Source organism: Apteryx mantelli, chromosome 16 (genome assembly GCF_036417845.1).
Source record: "Apteryx mantelli isolate bAptMan1 chromosome 16, bAptMan1.hap1, whole genome shotgun sequence".
In the NCBI taxonomy this organism is placed as follows: domain Eukaryota; kingdom Metazoa; phylum Chordata; class Aves; order Apterygiformes; family Apterygidae; genus Apteryx; species Apteryx mantelli.
The window spans coordinates 12,961,678-12,981,253 of NC_089993.1; the positions used below are offsets into that span (position 1 = coordinate 12,961,678).

General features: G+C 39.0%; 2 protein-coding genes across 2 annotated transcripts in view; both read left to right on the forward strand.

Annotated features, from left to right (window-relative positions):
* The window catches only part of MOSMO (modulator of smoothened), a 37,128-nt gene extending 22,657 nt beyond the window's left edge, over positions 1 to 14,471 (forward strand). Inside the window, exons 2-3 of the mRNA XM_067306378.1 lie at positions 1,433 to 1,645; positions 10,531 to 14,471. Of these exons, the coding sequence (XP_067162479.1) occupies positions 1,433 to 1,645; positions 10,531 to 10,715 (398 nt within the window). The 3' untranslated portion in view covers positions 10,716 to 14,471. The remainder of the gene's footprint in view (positions 1 to 1,432; positions 1,646 to 10,530) is intronic.
* Positions 14,472 to 15,105: 634 nt separating this feature from the next.
* VWA3A (von Willebrand factor A domain containing 3A) overlaps positions 15,106 to 19,576 on the forward strand; it is a 37,460-nt gene continuing 32,989 nt past the window's right edge. The window contains exons 1-7 of the mRNA XM_067306472.1: positions 15,106 to 15,180; positions 15,289 to 15,374; positions 15,613 to 15,733; positions 15,975 to 16,099; positions 16,178 to 16,252; positions 17,665 to 17,719; positions 18,515 to 18,613. Coding sequence (XP_067162573.1) covers positions 15,310 to 15,374; positions 15,613 to 15,733; positions 15,975 to 16,099; positions 16,178 to 16,252; positions 17,665 to 17,719; positions 18,515 to 18,613 — 540 coding nt within the window. The 5' untranslated portion in view covers positions 15,106 to 15,180; positions 15,289 to 15,309. The remainder of the gene's footprint in view (positions 15,181 to 15,288; positions 15,375 to 15,612; positions 15,734 to 15,974; positions 16,100 to 16,177; positions 16,253 to 17,664; positions 17,720 to 18,514; positions 18,614 to 19,576) is intronic.

Below are 19,576 nucleotides of genomic sequence, written 5' to 3' on the forward strand. Positions count from 1 at the left end.
TTTTAAGTCAGAACTATTTGGATTTAATAGGAAATACCTAATATTGTGCCACTTACAGAATTCTGCATGTTGTGATGTGTCTCACACTCAGCCCATTAGTTGCCTTCCAGTTTGCTACTGGAAGAGTCAACTACAATTTAAAAATTATTTTGGGTTGCTTTTCTGGTAGACTGCCACTGTGACAAAACATTATGGTTCCTGTAACAGTCTTGCCCTTTCTCTGCGACCTTTTCTACTAGTAAAGTAGATATCCCAGTTTGTGTGTGTAGTGACTCTTGTTAGCTGTCAAAAGAATTGACCTAAGTCTCTTGCATATAAAGATGCTTAAAGACTCTGTCAGGAGGTATATTTTGAAAAATGTATTTAAAATCTAAGTGTGATATAAATGCAAATTCCACTGCAGGGCTTTGTGGAAAAAAGCTGTATTTACAGATGAGGGGAAAAAATGCATTAGACAATTAAAAGCATTTTAGGGTGCTGCAGTCCATCAGAGGGCTCTTTCAGCTCTTTCAGTTCAGTTTCCTCCATCTGTGCTTTTGTTAGATGATAAAAGTGTTTCTTCTTGCACGCATGAGGAAATGATCGTATCTACAACTCAGCTACCAGTTTAGCTAATACTGGCAGGCTTCATAGGAGAGCTTTATCCCTCTGGTTAGACCTGGAATGCCACTCAAGAACCAGGTACAGCTTGTAACCATCTCACTTCAGGTTATGCAAGTGTGTCATGAAAGATCTGGAGTGCTGTGTCCACTTCTGGGCTCCCCTGTACAAGAAAGACATGGGTTTATTGGACCGAGCCCAGAGAGGGCCAAAAGATGCTTAAGGGCCTGGATCATCTCTCATATAGGGGTTGAGAGAGCTGGGACTGTTTAGCCTGGAGAACAGAGGGCTCGCGGTGGGGGTGGGGGGACACCTTATCAATGTTTATAAATATCTGATGGGAAGGCGTAAAGAGGGTGGGGCCAGACTCTTCTCAGTGGTGCCCAGTGACAGGACAAGAGGCAATGGGCACAAACTGAAACACTGGAAATTCCACTTGAACGTAAGAAAACACTTTACTGTAAGGGTGGTTGAATATTGGAAAAGGTTGCCCAGAGAGGCTGTGGAGTCTCCATCCTTGGAGATATTCAAAAGCCATCTGGATGTGGTCCTGGGCAACCTGCTCTAGCTGGCCCTGCTTGAGCAGGGGGTTGGACCAGATGATCTCCAGAGGTTCCATCCAACCACAATTATTCTGTGATTCTGTAGCATGTTTACATGTTTATACATGTTTAAAGCATGCTGCTCTTATCCTCTGTGTTTGAAAGGCCTATTGAGGCTGATCAAAGAAAGAATCCCTCATTTTTGGACAATCCTGAGTTTTGGTTTGCCATTGAGCGCCCCTCAGAGAGGGTTTTGAAAGTTTATTTGCCTCTCTGCTGTGTATTTTCAGGTGCTCTCACAGTTGGCCTTGTGCGACAGTGTCAAACCATCCATGGACGTGACAGGACCTGTATTCCTCCACGGCTGCCTCCTGAGTGGGTCACTACGTTATTTTTCATCATTATGGGAATCATTTCACTAACTGTCACATGTGGTTTGCTGGTGGCTTCCCACTGGCGAAGAGAAGCTACTAAATATGCCCGCTGGATAGCATTCACTGGAAGTAAGTGACCTCAACTACACAGTTGACCTGTATGCAGGATGAACTGGTGGAGTCTAGAACAACACTACCAAAGGGCAAATTAAGTTGTTGTACAGTGTTGTCAGGGAACAATGGTAGAAGGGCTCTTTTTCTGAAAAACATTCTTTCTCTTTAAATACCATGTTTGAGAGAAAAATAAGATTCTTCAACATTCAAGAGGTTGATATCTTAAGTGACTGATAATTGAGAGAGATTAACAGTTTGTGGGCCGAAGGTGAGAGAAAGGAAGACCTTGCATTCCCTGACCCCTTTGCCTTCCTTGGGCAATGCCATTAATTGACCCAAGAAAATGAGCAGAGAGAGAAGAGGTCAGTCGTAAAGCATGTGACTGATAATCTTTCATCCTTCTCCACTCCCATATATCCAGTAATTCCTTCTAAAAGAATGGAATGGCTTAAAATTCCCTCCCCTAGAAAGAGGAAGCAGTTGATGGATCTGAGACTTACTACAGTCTGAAATTCATCCCTCCTTGAGGTGTCTCATGAATACCTGATGAGGGGGTGATGCTGGTTCAGTCCCGCTTTATGCTCACAACGGGTATTTTATTCAGAATATCTGCATCCTAATTGGCTATGCAGGAGGATTGCCTACTGCAGAGCATCTGCTCTGCTTCATAGCACTGAGACTTTTTCTTCCACTGAGTGACCCGCAGCAGTGCCTTAGCTGGAGGAGAAGTATTAGTGTTCTTCTGCCTCCCTGGATTCTGCTTCATGTGAGCACCAGCATAAATCTTCATGGCCAAGGCTAAGCCTCCTCTAGCAGCCCTGTGTTTCTGCAAAGGGGAACATGTCCTATGGCTACTGTTATAACAAGTATGGGGTGTAACTTTCAAACTTCCTTTTCTTGGTGTGTATATGTGTGTTACAGGCTTAGCCCAACTGTGAAATGGTGCCTTAGTGGTGAGGATGACAGCATGAAAAAACTCAAAACCTGAGGGCTTTTAAATTGGCTTGAATTATGACATACCACTAAGGGTAGCATGAACACTAACTAGACAATGCAAGCTTGTGGTTTACACAGACATAAATCTGGTTTAATGAGAGTCTATGACATCTAATATGAATGAGAGTTAGACTTGTTTTGGGGGAGGGGACGACAACATAAAAAGCACTCAGCTTCAACAGAGGCACACTGAGACGCTTGTACCATCAAAGCCATCCTTCTGACAACTTCGCTACATAGCATATTAAATTGATAGTGCAGCTCTTGCAGACAATGGAGCTATTGCTGAATCCATTGTGATTGACTTTTATTTTCCAGTGAATGATTAAAATAGCAGACATAAGTATTACTGAATGTTCCATCCCAACTTTTTCAGTTGCCCTGGTTTATCTGCCCATATTTCATGTACATCTAATGTGTGCAGGGAGGGTTTAAAATCAAAATGCCACATAAAATTAAGATGCTTACAGTGAGCTAAACTCAAAGCTCCAAGGGAAAGAGATTTTGAGTACTATATATTAATAGTTGATACCATAGTTCATTAACTGAAGGTTTTTTCTGAATACACAGCTTGTATTTTGGGCTTTACATATTTTACTTTTTTTTTTTTTTTTTTTTTACTATCTCCAATCATTAAATGCTTGCATCTTTAGTTTTCTACAACTGTGATGGTTGGTTCAGGCAAAAATTCTGATGCCCTAAAGCTGCTTTTTCCTTTAGATTCCTTTAGTCTTCCAACATGTCCATTATTAGAAGTCTAAATATAGAAGGACATTGCTTTATTTCAGCACTTGCTTTTGCCTTTTTGTTATGAGATGTTTAATAATGAAACATATTAATTAGGTTTGTTCTCTCGCAACTCAGAATTATTCATAATTCTGTTAACATGTGATCACTGTATTGTTGAAATTCCAAAATTGAACATCTTTGATATTTATCTCCAATACATAAGAGCTTCTGACCTTTGTATTCCTGTTAACAATGATTATGAGAAATTTTATTGCTTAAATCACATCTAAGAAAAGTCACTTATGGAAAAAAAGTGCATGGAAAGCAGCGCTCCTTATTTTTCAATATGATGAAACTGACTTTTATGATTCATTGGATGGCAACCCTAATTAGAAATCTATTTGTAGATTACTATTAGTGAAACATGGAGCCATGTGGAATAAACTTGAAATACCATGAACAAGTCCTTCCTGTGAAATGGCAGAGTGCTGTATTATGAAAACACATGTAACTCATTAGAAGAGGGTAGAGAAAACATCAGTTTTATAATATCTCTTCTGCAGGCAATTTCAAGACTCAACAGCCCAGTACAGGCTACTAGCAAATATTCTTCTCACCAAACTTTCTGAATACAATACAGGACATGCTATCTTAGGTGGCAGTAAAGTCTGCTGGGATTGGCAAAGGCAGCTCTGGGACTCGCAATTCCATTCTTTCCGGATGCAAGGGGGTGTAGTTTAAATCATAGTATCTAAGAGTGAAGGAATCTTCCTGCTCAGGCCTCTCCTTCCAACTCTGACAACAGCATGGAGAGGCTGGTAAGAGGTCGCTCTTTCCCAGTTCCTGCTGGAATTTGACCCCACTGGGTAGAATCAGTTTGTATCCAGATTCTCTCTAAGAGCCCTTCTGTTCAAGGGGGAGGAATGCTGCTCAGAGAAGTCATGAGAAAGTCTCCTCCTACCCCCAGATGACTGTCTGAAATACCTCTTTTTGGAGGAGGAGGATGAAGACCTCCCTTGCAGAAGAGAAAGGTCTTGGAAGTGCAGACCCCTGTAACTGTTCTAACACCACCACACAGGGAAAGAAAACCTAGCTGATTCCCTTGTCTTGATTCATGACAGTCCCATGAAAGACTCCAAGGGACCATTTGTTGTTTTTCTCAAATGATATATATCTGTGGAGTACAACCATGCAAACATTCCTCAGCGCTTGGTTCCTTTGCTCACTTTACAGAGCACAGTATGGTAATTCAGGGAAGAAGAGTCCAGGTCATAAACTAGTGCTGATTGCTCTGGCATGCCTATACCAACCCCTTCAAAGAGAAACAAAGGTAGGATGGAGATTTTCTGCTACACCTAAAAGATCAAGATAGTATTAGATTGTTGGGTTTGGACACTGTTTTGGATTGCGGTGACTTAATATCCAGGCAGCTTGTCTCAGCTTCTGTGACAGACTGCAGTCTTCACTTTCATTTCTTACTGTTATAATGGCTGTGGATTGGATCCATAGGTCCTTGAGTGACTATCTTCACACATGCCCCTCTGTACTCAGCAGATTTTGTTTCTGGTACTGATTTAGGCAGAGGAAGCTGCTTGCTTTTCTTTCTGTTTCTAGCAAAGATCACAAGGGAGTAGCTCTCCTGCAGTATGAATCAGAACTTTTTTTTTCTCGGCAGATAACTGTTTCTCTCCTTGGTAGATCCTATTTCTTAATCATATTGAGAATAAGGTTTGTAGTTTTCTTAAGAAAAACTAACTGCACTCTATAGCTTCTTACATTTCTTGTAGAATTTTTGCTTGTAATCTTGTAGATGACTCCAGATTTCAACAATGCATCTACAGTCAGATACTGCTGAGAGTGATCCTGTCAGTCTTGTTTAGCTAAAGGATACATGAAGGACACAAGTTTGATCTGTCAGTCCTCTGTTGTATAAACCTCTAAGGGGATGCATCTGAGAAGTATTTACTAGCACACCTTTTGTATCCTTCCACAGCCATTGGTGGTTTTATTGCACGGAAACTTGTCTTTCTGGCTTCCCTGTAAAAGGGCTTTGTGGAGAGCAGAGGTATTTCCCTCCTCCAGATCATATTGTGAGTGACAGAAGTCCTCTAAAGGCAAATGCAATTTTCTTTCTTTTGCTATAGAGAAGTGTCTTTCAAGTATGACAGTATTCCTACTCATGTGATAGGTATTTTCACCTTGGGCATAGATACCATCAAAGCTATCATTGCTGTTTGAGTCCCATTAACTCTAGTGCCAAATTTGCACAATGTAATGAAGAATGGATTCCTTCCTAGCATTCATGATATTCTTGGTACTGCTTGGGTCTTTACGTACTTCTTCCAAGAAAGAAGCATTGCAAACTCATAGCTGTGCCTGTGCCTCATATGTTGATAGCAGCCAAAGATTTGGTCAGTTATTCCATTGCATGGTATTATTTGCCTGCTGCACAAGTATGAGTTAATGGCCTATTACCATCTCAGTTTCTATACCGCTTCATCACTAACTAGGCCTCTGACATAGTGATGTAGTGACATAAGTTGGTAGCAGACAAGTACCTGGCTTTGGTATTGTTCCAGGTATCTCTGAAACTGCTCCTTTTTTGCTAGTCCTACTTTCAATTTATCTGAACCGCTTTCCTTTTCAGAGTGGTTGTTATGCCATCTACTGTTTTAGAAGATAGGATGTGATGAACCTGTGAGAAATCGTAAACGTTGTAATTCCCCCCACCCCCAATATGTTCCTAGGGACAGATGCTGTTAGGTTCCCTAATTAGAAACTCTGTCCAGAGCTTATTCTCTGTGGCGGCCACCTCGCTGGTCTCCTGTATATTGTAACAATCTTGGCTATTGCAGGAATCCACAGAATATCCCACAAGACCTGCTTCCATCTTACACAGATTCAGGTCTCCACCATCTGCTCAACTAGAAAGGGAATTCTGTTTTTGCCACCATTGGAGTAGATGCTCCTCTGAGATGTATCAAGGGAGGAGATGCTGGACAGAATACTTAATGATATTTCTGCCTTCTTTCCAGCAGTTACCAGATATTTCGGTTATTTCCTTTGTCTGAGGATTTGAATGTTCATGAATATAACGGACTTGATTTTGGGAATGCAAGTAGCAATGGGGCAGAGCAATCACACTGTTAACTAATATTGGCTATCCTGCAAACATCTGTCCCTGGTGCTCCCCAGCGAACAAAGTGCTTCTTGAGTTATCGAAAGATTTGTGGCAGATGCTGGTTTCTATGTTATGCATCTCTAAAAAGGCCAGCAGGCCCTACTACAAACTACCACAAGCCCTCCTAAAGACTAGACTATAGCTTTTTCGCTCTTTTAATATGCTGTATCCTGAATTCTTTGAAGTTGCTGTCATTGGATGCTCAAAACAATTTCATGCTAAAGAATTAAAGGAACTCATTCTTTTTTTGACAGCCACCATTCAGAACCAGGTTAGAGATGATCATGATATTTGTCTTAAGAGAAACTGTAATCATTAGATGCCTTTCTTTGCAAATTCTCCTACCTAAGGAAGAATTTGAAATCACAAAGAGTACTCTTGAGTGAAAAGTTCCTTATAGGTTGCTAGAGATGCTGCTGGAAATTCACTGAACTAATATGACCAGATATGGAGATTTACAGTTGGGTTTACAGCTTATATAAGAAATTCCTATCCTCTAGCCAACATATCTCCTTCTAAAAGAATACATGCTAAGTTAGCTGAACACTTCCTGTCTTGGATTTTTTTCTCCTTAGTTTCTATTTTTTGAATGAATTTGTCATTCAGTCTTTTCTTAATGTCTTCTCAAAATTTTTCCGTAGTTCAGGCTTCCTAATCTGACATAGACTTTGGTGAATCACATTTTCATTTGCTATCTCTGTAGACTAAAAGTTCAGACTGCACAAAGGAAAATTGCTTGGAAGCCCTTACAGCAGAACATGTGCACTGCTATTTGGAAGAGAAAAGTTGGCCAGTTACATCTGTAATAAATATTGTTTGAAATGAGTATGCACATCAGCATTCTGAACACTGTCTGCATGTGCAAAATTTAATCTTTCTCTTGTTGCCAACTGAGGGAGAGGTGAGGTAACTGCACCCTTCTGTCCTCGGGTGAGAACACAAGGAGACACTGGGCACACGCTCCACTTGGCAGTCCGATGCTGCTAGCAGGTCTCAGGCCTAGGAGCATTGGTACATGTATGTACTACACACCACAAAGATCAGTGGCTTAGCAGAGGCAAATAAAGATATGTTCTTCTGCCATATGCATGAGGCCATCAAAACTTTTTCAGTTGTGTAGTTCTTGATGGTAATAAAGCAGATTTAATCTTCAAAGTGCAGGTGGTGTTTTCAGAATCCTGAACCTATTTCCTATAAGTGTGTTATTGTTGAAGTATAATATAAGTTTTGTAAATAACTGGAATGCTCTTCAGGGAAAAACTGGATGTAACAGGAAACATGCTGAGTTATGATAATGTGACTCATCCTCAGAATATTGTTGAAACTGTTACTAATTATATGTTGTGTTTCTAATTGTGTATTATCAACCACTGTTTTCTGGACCACTCAAGTATAGAGTCCTTCTGTGCTTATACAGATCTGTTCAAGAAACACATACCCAAGGAGTCTCTCTTTACCTAGGCCAGTTATTGATTAAGCTATGCTTTAAAACGGGGAAATATTCTTTAAAGATTAGATTCTGTAGTAAGGAGTTACGTGGACCAATAATCATGGAGATTAAAAACTTCTAGATTATGTAATGTTTAACATCTGGTTTCTGGTTCCTTAATTTTATTTTAACAGGCAGCCTAACTAGGTAGCACTGAGCAAGAATTTACTTGCAGTTGCCCATTAATTTTTTCTTATGGGCTCTTTTTTTCCACTTTAAAAATAATTTGCTAGTACTGTACTGTTATATTAAAAGCAAGGTACGAGCTCCCTCTAGAGGCTAATTTGATTTTTTTCTAGTAAATATTTTTATTTAGCTGAAAGGCTCATTCTAGTATTAGCAGCTTTTGTGTAAGCTGCTTCATATGTTTGGGAATGCAAGTAACAGCTGATGTTTTGATGTGGATCATGATTTATAAAACTGATCTATTTTGTTTATGCCCAAATCACATTGGACATTTTTTAAATTCAGATTCATCATGCCCATAACTATTCTCTTTTACAGAACACGAGTATTTATCCTCAGAGCTGAGACCTGCACTGTGCAAATTGTAAGCTTTGAGCCTTGAGGTGTAAAAAGATGTGATAAACAGTTGGTCTTGGGTAAACTTTAAGTTCATAAAAATGCTGTTAGTATTGGCATGTAACACTCTAGCAAGACAAACTGGAGCATGTGTATTTAGCCAGGAAGAATAGTAGAGAAATTACATTTAAAAATTAGAGGCTGCTCCAGCCCATCATTTCCTCATTTGAAAAGACTAGAGACTTTGTCCTGTTAAAGGCTGAGAGCTCAGGTGAGCTACTGAATTTGGTTCAGGTATTTGTTTTAGATGCTTTGGAAACAAAAGCATCTGCAGTGCTCTTAGCCATCACCTTAATCCCTGGTTCCTGTGCAATTACTGTTGCCACTGTTTTTACTGTTGCTTGTTGAAATTTGACTTATGGGGAGGCTCAAGCAGAGAACAGAGCATCCCTGGAGTTTGTTCTGTCTGTCTGTTGTTGTGGAGACGAGAGAAGGGAGACAAGGACAGCACCTCTGTCCCTAACTAACAAACAATGAGCAGCATCTGTGTTAACTGAGTGAATAAATTAGCATGTAGTGCACCTTGTTCAGGCAGGGGCATTGTGGATTCGCTTGAATTTTCTTTTTCTGTGGTTAGGTTTATGTGTAGACTTTGAGGACTGAGGTATATTTCAGTGTTAGCTGTGCATCATGTTAGGAGATGGTTGTATGTGTATTTGTAAGTTTGGTGGGAGAACAGAGCAGATTCACCGCCTCTGCCCCCCAGATATAATTTAGTTTGTTGGTTGAATGGATATTGGGAAGCCATGTTCCATTCACAATAAATAAATGTTTGAAATAAATTTGAAATATGTGGAAGTGAAATAAGAATAAAGCACTAATAGTTGACTTAACTGGTAGAGTCAGATAAAGTTATGTGTTATTCTAATATAGAATAAAAAAAATGTATATTCTTGAATATGCAATCAATTCAAAAGCTAATCCTTTTTATCGTGAAGAATGCCTTACCTCTTAGAGAAGCCATATTTAGAAGTCATTCTTTTGACCAAGACAGTAGAATCGTGCATGTTGCCATGTTCAAATTAAACAGGGTTAGTTATTCAGAGGTATTTTACAGGAATACTGAAATTGTCATCCGGGACAGATTACAATACTGGATGTTCTCTGTTAGATCTGAGCAGAGCACTGAAATGTGCTGCGATGCATGTTGGTCACTATTACCTGAAGGCCTGTGAAATCCATAATGTAGTTTTAATGAATGGTTTTAATAGGGATTCCAGTTTGTTTCTTTGTGTATCCACAAAGAATCAGTTGCAAGCACAAACCATGCAAATTTTCCACTAAAATGATTAGATTAAATTAATTCGGAAAGCTTCCTTTGGACTCCAGTGAAAAATCGTAAGGATATCTCATTAAGAAAACATTCATATAACTTAAGGAAATGGTGGCATATTTTAATCTAAAAGAAACTGCAATGACAAACTATGCGTTTTCTGTTTTTAGCAAAACTTTTACAAAAACGTAGAAAAAAATTGTGTGGAAGGGGAGGGCAACCACATTTGGAAAAAGACAACCCTTTGATAACAGAAAAGGAGTTTCTTCAATGCTGAATGTTATTTTTTTACCTTGACTTTGGGGGAAAATGACACTGGAGAAATAATGAAGTCTGTGATTAGACCCATGGGTGGTGGTAGAAGTATATCCTCCAAATTTACATTATGTAAAGACAGTTCATGATCCAGTGAACAGAACTGAAATTACAATCAAACTGGAGGTGGTTTAGTTTTTGTTAGGAGTGGACATGGGATCTTTTAAAAGGAAGATACAGACAGACTACTCAAGCATTTCAAGCAAGTTAGGCGCTGGAGTATCTCAGCTCTTCAAGTTGGTCAAAATATTTGACTTCCATTTCTGTACTGCAGAAACTGGTAAATATTTTTACTTTAATACAATACTGATTTTTTTTCTTTTCTTTTTTTTCAGTGATTCTATTCTGTATGGCAGCCCTAATATTTCCAATAGGATTTTACATCAATGAAGTCGGAGGTCAACCATATAAACTACCCAATAACACAGTGGTTGGGTCTTCGTATGTACTATTTGTCTTATCCATTTTCTTTACAATAGTGGGACTTCTATTTGCTGGCAAAGTTTGTTTACCTGGCTGATGAATGTCTGAACTGCAGGACTTTATATTGGAAAAGAGCAAGACATCAGAGTTGCATTCTCAGGCTGATGCCTAGATCAGACTATCAAACACTTAAAAGAGGAATGCTTTGACTTGTTCTCACTATGCACTTTGGATTAAAAAAGGAGAGCCTTTCCCATAACCAAATACAGACAACGTTGACTAATCTCCTGAGCATATTTAATGCAGTCAGGTCTGCACTGTGATAGGAACTAGTGAAGAATGCTTTACACTGAGAAGCATAATGCCCCACGTTACTGTACTGTTCCTGTTTTTAATGTCTAATGATTTGGAAGTCAAAGTATTTATGAACTTTGTGGTAGACCAGAGGGTTGCAGAGGAATACAAGTGAGGCTGGCCTCGCTGTTTAGGAGATTAGTATTTTACATCTTCCTTCTGATGAGCAAAGCCTTTGGCACCAATATGGATCAATCTTGCATTACTGCACCAAGAAGCCAATAGATCAAAACATGTTCTCTAAAATGTATGTAACAACAAGAAGACATACATCCCCTCCCCCCCCATCAGCTCTAGAAAAACACTAAGGAACATTTTAGAGGGGGAATTCTTCCTTATATTTATATAAATATATATATAAATATATATATATATTTTGCTGATGCAGTATACAGTGTGTGTGTATGTGTGTGTGTATATATATATATGTATATATGTATATGTATACACACAGATGGTTCCTGGAAAAGAACTCAGAACGCTTTGCTAGCAAAACACTGTGGTGTGCAAAACTAGAACTCAATAGAAAAAAGCCATTTCTCTGAAGGCCACATAGCTGAGAGTCTTCAGTTTACCTCATTCTTTGTAGCAGCCCTTGATTTTAACAGTTTTTTGTAATAGGTACAAACGATCCCATGCCTTTCTAGGTGCAATTTTAAGTTAAGCTAAAATTCTTTTTATGGTAATTTATTTGTATATGAGGGTAGAAGGTGAGATCATGTCATACCTTAAAGTTAAAATCCTAATTTTGGGAAACTGACACTATTTAAATTATTAGCAACTGTTGTACAGAAAGTCTCTTTTTCTACTGCTTTGTTACATTAACATTCATACATGTTCAAGCACAGCAGTTTTCCATAGATAAGCATTTCTCTAGCACATGTAAAATGCAATGTTTAAATACTGCAATCACTATTCCACTGTAAAGATGGATGAACTTAATTTTCATGTGAGCATTAATTCATCTTTACAAAAACTGAGCAATATAATTGTTGTAATTGTTATATGCCTTGTTCACTAAGATTGTTATTATAAATGTGGATTTAAGGACCATCTAAATTTGGAGTAAGTATTCCTCACTGAAAGTAGCTTTATTTTTCAACACAAAAATAAACCTTTGGATCCATAGGTGGTGTTATACTTTGCTACACAGTCTAACCTTCCAGAAAGAAAAAAATTTGTTAATGTTCCTGGGAAGTTGCCTGCAGTATTAGTCTTTATTTCCCAGTTAATACTTGGTTTACCTTTCTGAGGTACAGTATGAAAACAAAAAAAATTCTGTTTCACGTGCTGTCTTGTTGAGCTTATAAGAAAAGCTGCAGTACTAAACTCAGATTTTTCTAAAATGTAAGTGAAAGTGTACTTTAAGAATGAGGATGTTGTTTTAAAATATAATTAGCTGTTTCCAAAATAATCACTTACCAGATAAGCTTAAGTGTTTGAAAAGAAGACAGTTTGCACAATTATTTAAACTGTGTGCCATTCAGACCCTAATGGGTCCCTGTCCTCAGCCTCTGCCTCCTCCTCGCCCATCTCCTACCAAGGTATTTTAATTGAAAAAACTGCTGGATTAAATATGTTTTTCTTTTGACATTTTTGAAGGAATTTGTCACTAGAATGCTCTATAAGTGACTTTTTTTCCAGTCAGTTCACTCACAGGTGGAAGGAAGTGTTCACAGAAAACTACGTTTTTCTAAAGTATTCTAACCTGTAAATATAGCCAGATTCCTACTTGGAACTGCTGGTTTAAATTTGATTTAGTTCCTAATTTAAGCCTTGATCTGCATGGGTAGTCTGATCCCCAGTGATGTTGGTGGAGGTGTGTATGAATGAAATATCAAATGCCTGGTTCAGTTGCTAGATGGGTGTCCAAATTTTCAGCATTATCACTGGTGTTTCCTAAGGTACAGTATTGACTAAAACTTAAATCATAAATTACAGTGAAAAAATAGAGCTTCTTCTTTCTTGCAATGTCAGTCTTGTAAATAATTCTAGGAGATTTTTTTAACTGGAACACAGGCTTGGGGAGGAGAGAGTTTCTCAGCTGCTAAGATTTCCCCCCCAGGCTTACTTATTTCAGTTACAGTAACATCATGTATACAGTGGATTTAGGCTTAGATTAAATGGATCATCATTTAATCAAAAATATAAACACTTATGTCAGAGTATACCCAGTCTGTGGCTGGCTGGCTGGCTGGAACTTTATCTGATCTGCCAATGCTACTGCTATAAATTATTAAATGATAGCATAGATTTAACTAGCAGATTGTTCGATTAAATATTTGAGCATTTTAAGTCCAGAAATAGATAGAGCCATCTGCATTTTAAAAAAACACACCCTGTAAATGAAAAGAGACAGCTGTCAACAGTTGCTTTTAATAAGGTCGCTAAGTACTATATAGTACAGTATTAATTTATAGCAGAAAATCATATCTTGTAAACTGTATATAAAACACTGTTTTATGGTGCAATCATTTGTCAAACTTATGTCTGTTACTTTTGTTTTAAAGTTGTGTGCATTCTTTTCATACCTAAGAGCATCACTGTAAAATCTGCTGAATACTATTTATAGGTTTTATTTGCACAATGTTTAGTTTTAAACTACAGGAAGTTCGTACTGAACATGCCTAAACATCTGTAGACTTTTTCAATTCATGAAAAGCAAATGTTTCCATATGAATTTTCTTCAAAGGTAATCCCGTATATGTTGAGTGTTTACGTAAACTTTTCTGATTCTGTCAGCCATTATATATAACTTTTTGAAGGACAGCTCATTTCATGTCATTAGAAATTCTTAGTCTTTTGCTTCAAAATTCCCCAGAAAGTTTGACATCTTGTCATAATTTAATTTGTGTGCATTTTATAATTTATTTGGCTAACACAATGTAAGATCAGAAACTTGAAATACCTTCAGGAGAGAACTAGTTAATTTGTCTGTATAAATCCTATAGCTGAACTCAGATGAAGTAATCCCCCGGAAGCTGTTTGTCTCGGATGTGCTTCCTTGAACGTATAATAATTTAACGTTCAGTTTTCAGTTATCTTGCTGGCAAGTGATGCCGTTTTATCCAGCATGCTGGCAGTGTGCAACAACGCCTGAGCCTAATCCTCTGGTTGATGTAAAAAACCACCAGATTTGGGCCCTCCGATGTATAATACCTGTGTTTCAGAGCCGTTACTTAACCACTTCAGAACACAACTGTAGATTACTGTTTGCCCCAACAAAAAGTGAAAGCTGTCCTTTAAAAACTTCGTGAAGGATGAAAATAATGAAGGAAAATGGTGTCTGCAGATGGGTTGTCCCGCCCGGGGGGCCCGAACCCGCGGCCTCCCTCTCCACCCCGCCCCGCCCTGCCCTTTATTAAGGATTGTTTTCTAATTGGTTAGAACATTTTTCAATTAATGATTTCCGAGCAAATGTTAATACAGACTGTATAAAATGAACATAATTTTCTTCACTTGTATTTTTGTTATTGAGCAAGTTTATCAAAATAAATTGTCTACTAAAGCACCTGGCCCCGGCTGCGCTGACTGGAACCCGCCGCCCCCCCCTCACCCCCGCTGTGCGCACGCGCCGCTCCCGCCCCGCGCGCAGGTGTCTGCTCCGCCCTCGCCCCCGCCGCGGCGGCCCTGCCTCTCCCGCCCCCGGGGCCGCCCCGTCTCCCGCGGCAACGCGGTAACACAGCGGCGCCGCCGCGGGCGGAGAAGGGGTCGGGCGGGCGCCGCGGGGTGCCGAGACTGCTGAGGGGGCCGGGCGGCCCCGCGCCCCGCCACGGCCGGGAGCGGGGAGGGAGGGAGGGCCCCCAACGCCCTCGGGGCGCCCCAGCCCCCCCCCCCCCCCCCGCCTGAGGGGAGCGCGGGCGGGCGGGCGCGCAGCGCGGTGGCGGCGCCCGGCGACGTGAAGAAAACGGTTTAAAAATCGTCCCGGCTCCGGGTTCCTTGAGCCCAAGCCCAAGCGGCCGCCCGCCGGCGCCCCCGGCCCCCCCGCTCGCCTCGGCCGCGCTCGCCGGTTTTGCCGCGGTTCCCCTCTGCTGAGTGAGCTGTGGGGCCCGGCTCCTAGCAGCGGTGGATGCGTACAAGTAACTGAATAAAATCCTTCAGCAGCTCTTACAGAATAATTCTAAGTACATTCTCTGTAGACTGGTAATCGTAACTTCTCCTTGCAGCTGCTTTTTTTGTTTTTCTTTTGCTTTTATTGCACGTGAAATGTAATTATCATATAAACTGCTGTCAATGTTAATACCTTTCAGAACATTGAATGTACCTGATGTTCTAAACTTCTACTCTAATACGATGCCTTTTCATTTTTCTTTAAGAAGGCTAAGTCTGTTCGTATAATGGATGCATGCATCAGGAAAATGGCACAGTTGCTGGACGATGATCAGTTTTTGGAAAAAGTTGGGTAAGGGTACTGTTAGAAAATCTTACTGGGAGTTTATAAGTAGATATGGAATAAATAATTGTAGGTCATATAAGCTATGTACTGTTTCCTTGGGAGCATTTCTGGTACATCAGATGGAATATGTAAGCAAATGACAAAATACAACTTTCCTATGTGCGAGCTGTTTTATAAAGACTTTGTGACAATACGGGAATATTATCGGTTATGTAATTATCCCATAAAGCTCACTGTCCTGTAGGGTAAGCACAAAATCCTGTCTAATGAGCGACCACCCACCACGGCAAGATTTTGCTGTGACTGATCTAGAACGAGATAATGGACTGCTGGTAACCCATATCAACCAGACACACGATTTACTGGTAAGCAAGTTTTCCTACTAAACAGAGCAACTTTACAAGTGATGCATAGAGCTTTCTTGCTATTGCTTGTCCTAAAGCCTGCTTCGTTGTCAAATGTGGTTTGTAGCAGTGGCTGAAATTATTTTGTTCATGGGTATGTGCTGCCTGGCTGCAGCCGTTCCTGGAACTTGTGTTTTTGTCACATTTGAACAGTACATTTCATTTCTCATACTGCATTTGGTATTTCTCATTTGATCCGTAGAGAGTACAAATGATGAAAATTCAGTCTAAAAAGGTGCAAACCACAGAAGAATGGCTAAGAAACTACAGTTTAGAATCCTTGCAGTTAACATTAAAGCATCTAATAAATGAAGGCAATATTATTTTGTAAGTACAATACTGCCATTTCTTTAATCAGTCCTAATTTGCATGCATCTCTGATGCTAATTATGCATAATATTCTAGGAATTCAAGAAGTGCAGTTGAAGAGATAGAGTTAACAGAAGAGACGGTTACTGATTTTGAGTCCAGACTTTCTGAGTAAGCATACGTCTTGTTTAGGATGTTGAATTGTAACTGTTTCTATACCCCCTTCTTGCATTACATGCTCACAGATATATACTTTTTTTTTTTTTCCTCAATACTAATCTGGTATCTGTAGGAATTTCAGACTACCTCAGTATTAATTCCCATCTGCTGAGATTTAGGGTAGATGATAATTACAAGTCACTACAGTTGAGATTTTTTTTATGAAGATACTTATAAACTAGGTTTTCAACTGAAGCAGTAAGCTCATTTTAGAAAGGCAACTAGTGAATGGTTAGGTTTTCTCAGGTAATACTATACATCTGTGGGTAATAACATATTTCTTGTAACTTGGATTAGTTTCGAACTATCGATATAATTGTGAAAAGCAGCATTGCTTGGTTTTCTGTTCAACAAATGGAATGCTGAAAGGAGTTTGTATTAGAATTAAGAAGGAAGGAAAGCCCTGTAGCAGATACTTGGAAGCTGAAGTTTTCTAAGTGAATTTTAAATGTGTGAAATCAAGGAAACTTGTGTTGAGAAAGAGATTTAATGAATAGATTCATTAAGCTGTACAATAATCATAACATTTTTGCCAGTCTTCCCAATATTTTTGTTAGCCTATTCCTAGGAGTGCTCACTGCATTAGTCTAGAAGATCCAGACTCTTCAGAAGGTCCATCTTCGGTACTTGCTGCTTGTGCCATCTAATTGAACTCTTCCAAATGCAGTTTAAAAAAGAAGTTGCTTTTGTATTTTGACAGGGCAAAAATTTTTTTTTTCCCCTTTGAAATTTTGATTTTAATTTTATGTTCTCCAAATCATAAAACCATGCACAAAGTATTTAAAAATAAGTTGCTGAAAATAAAACAATTTTGGGAGACAGTAAGCACTTGCGTTACATGAGTTTGTACCTCTTTTAAAGTTAAATTGTTGAAAGTTGTGCTACAGTTAGACCAGAACTTCAGTGAGTGTGCTGCCTTCCAATCACAAGTTATCTTTAATAAGTGTTTTAAACAATTGAGTAGTTTGTATTAAATACATCTCCAGATAATAAGCTAAATAAGTGTGATGAACTAAACTGGATTTTGCCAAAACTTTTCATTGCTTCATGCATACGCATGTTGAATACCCCTCTCCTTCTCTGAATAGAACATCAAGCAACTGATTAGAAAACGCTTTCAAGGAGCTGTTTTTCTCAGACAGTTACCTGTCTAATTAGTTAAACAGCTCTAGGGGAATAAGTATTTAAATGGTCAGCCCTGCGACCACCAGTTGTATGAGAACACTGAAAACAGAGTCTTTTTTTAAAAAGTAACTGGGCATCTGTGGGGAAAAAGGACATAATGAAGACAAATGTTTGAGAGTGATATTGATGCACAATGCAGGAGAATGCCTTAGCTAAATGTGTGCTATGCCTTTTGTCAGAGCGGTTGAACTTTATCGACAGCGAATTCAGTGGCTGTTAGAGGACAGCAAAAAGGTAACTTTAACTTTGTAGTGCATTTTGAGAGGGGAACTGTATATGGTATTAAAGAATAAATTAACCTTTGAATACTAGTACAAAGTGGCTTCCAGAAAGCTTAGGCATTTTCCTTATGCACTATGAGTTACATGTAGTGTGCAGTGATACTTGTCTTGACAGTTATTTTTTTTCTTGATCTTTTATTAGCATGTGGTTTCCTGCTTTCTAGACAATCTTTTTCTTTCTGTTAGCAATCAATTTCTCTTAATAATCAAGACCCCTCAAGGCCATTTAAACAGGACCAGACAATGCTGAGCTTACCTGACTGGAGCAGGGCCCTCAAGAGTGCCCTGTGTTGCACTGCAGGCTGATCACCTACTGTACCTCATAGTGCTAACGGTCGGGTATGGGAAAGGGACATTATAACTCCCTCTCAAAGGAGATGAAAAAAGAAGCAGTATCCCAAAATCTAGCTTCCACAAAGCTGCTTCCACAAACCTGTAGGAGATGCTGTAGACAAGGTATTTCTTCCTCTTTTGAAATAAAAAATTGATCATTTCAGGAAGAAGGGAATATGACTTCCTGATAAGGGCAAACTAGGAGCCAGTAGTCCCTGTTCCTTGTTCTTGCCTTTTTTTTTCTTTGGGGGGGGAGGGGGAGTGAGCTTTGTCACTGACTCTTCTTTACACTAAAAAGCTTTAAGTGAAAATAAATATACAGTATTTGAATTGAAAATGGTATTGTACAGAATAAACAGTAACATTTTTAAACTTCAGATAAGTTTAGTATTTGCAATGACTTTACTTTTTTAAGGTGTTTGGCCTTATAAAAGGAACTAAAGTTGGACTTGTGGTTGATGTATCTGGTATGAGTTACAGACCAAGACTGGTGGATTTTCAGAAAGATCTTTTGGTAAGTAATAATGAAGCAGGTTTTGGCCACTATAACATTAATCAAGTCTCTGTATAACTACAAGCAAGGAACTAAGTGGAAAAAACATCCTTAAATTCATAATATATAATACAGTAGAAGTTTTTTGTTGTAGAGAAGTACTTTTCAAATGCCTTTGAAAGTATAGTTTTTGCTGATGTCGAGACCCCGACAAACTCCTGTTGATACCACATTAAAATATTTCCATCTTTAGAAATTTCTTTATTCATCTGTCAGCAACCCTCTATAGAATAAACTTGCCTAACAGAAACAGCTGTAAGACCTAGAATGAAGTTGTGTATACAGCTGTGTAAGTCAAATACAGTTTTCTTATGCTTTTATGCTCTGTTACAACACGAACTTCATTACTTTGGTCAGAACCTTGGCAAGTTAATCTCTTCCTGAAGTTCCAGAAGAAACTTGTCCATTGTTGTGCTATATATTTCTATGAAGCATTTCTAGTAAGGAAGATATAATGTGGCTGTTTCATTATCTAATTCTGAATCTTTGTACACCTTCATTTCCTACATTCAGGAATTATTTAAATTTGATTTGTTTAGCTCCATTTTTTATTTGTGCACTTTATATAAAACTACTTAAAGAGAACTCAAGTAATACTTGCTCTGATTGACTTAGGCCTAATGCCTGAACTATTGTGTAGCCTTACCCATGAACATGTATTAAATATCTTCTAGTAATTGCTCGGTGGGTGAACATACCTCATCTAGATCATTATGCTCTGTTTCATATGCACATCGACTGAAGAGAAAAAATGATACCAGTACAACAAATACTCCCATCCTACTGCCCCTCATTAACAAATTGGCTGCATTAGCACAGATTTTCAGGTTTCGTCTCAGTACTCCTTACTACGTATTTGAATTTGTATGTCATCTCTTGGAAGTTCTTTTCTCTGTGGTGGCTGAAAACACTGCTGTCAACTAT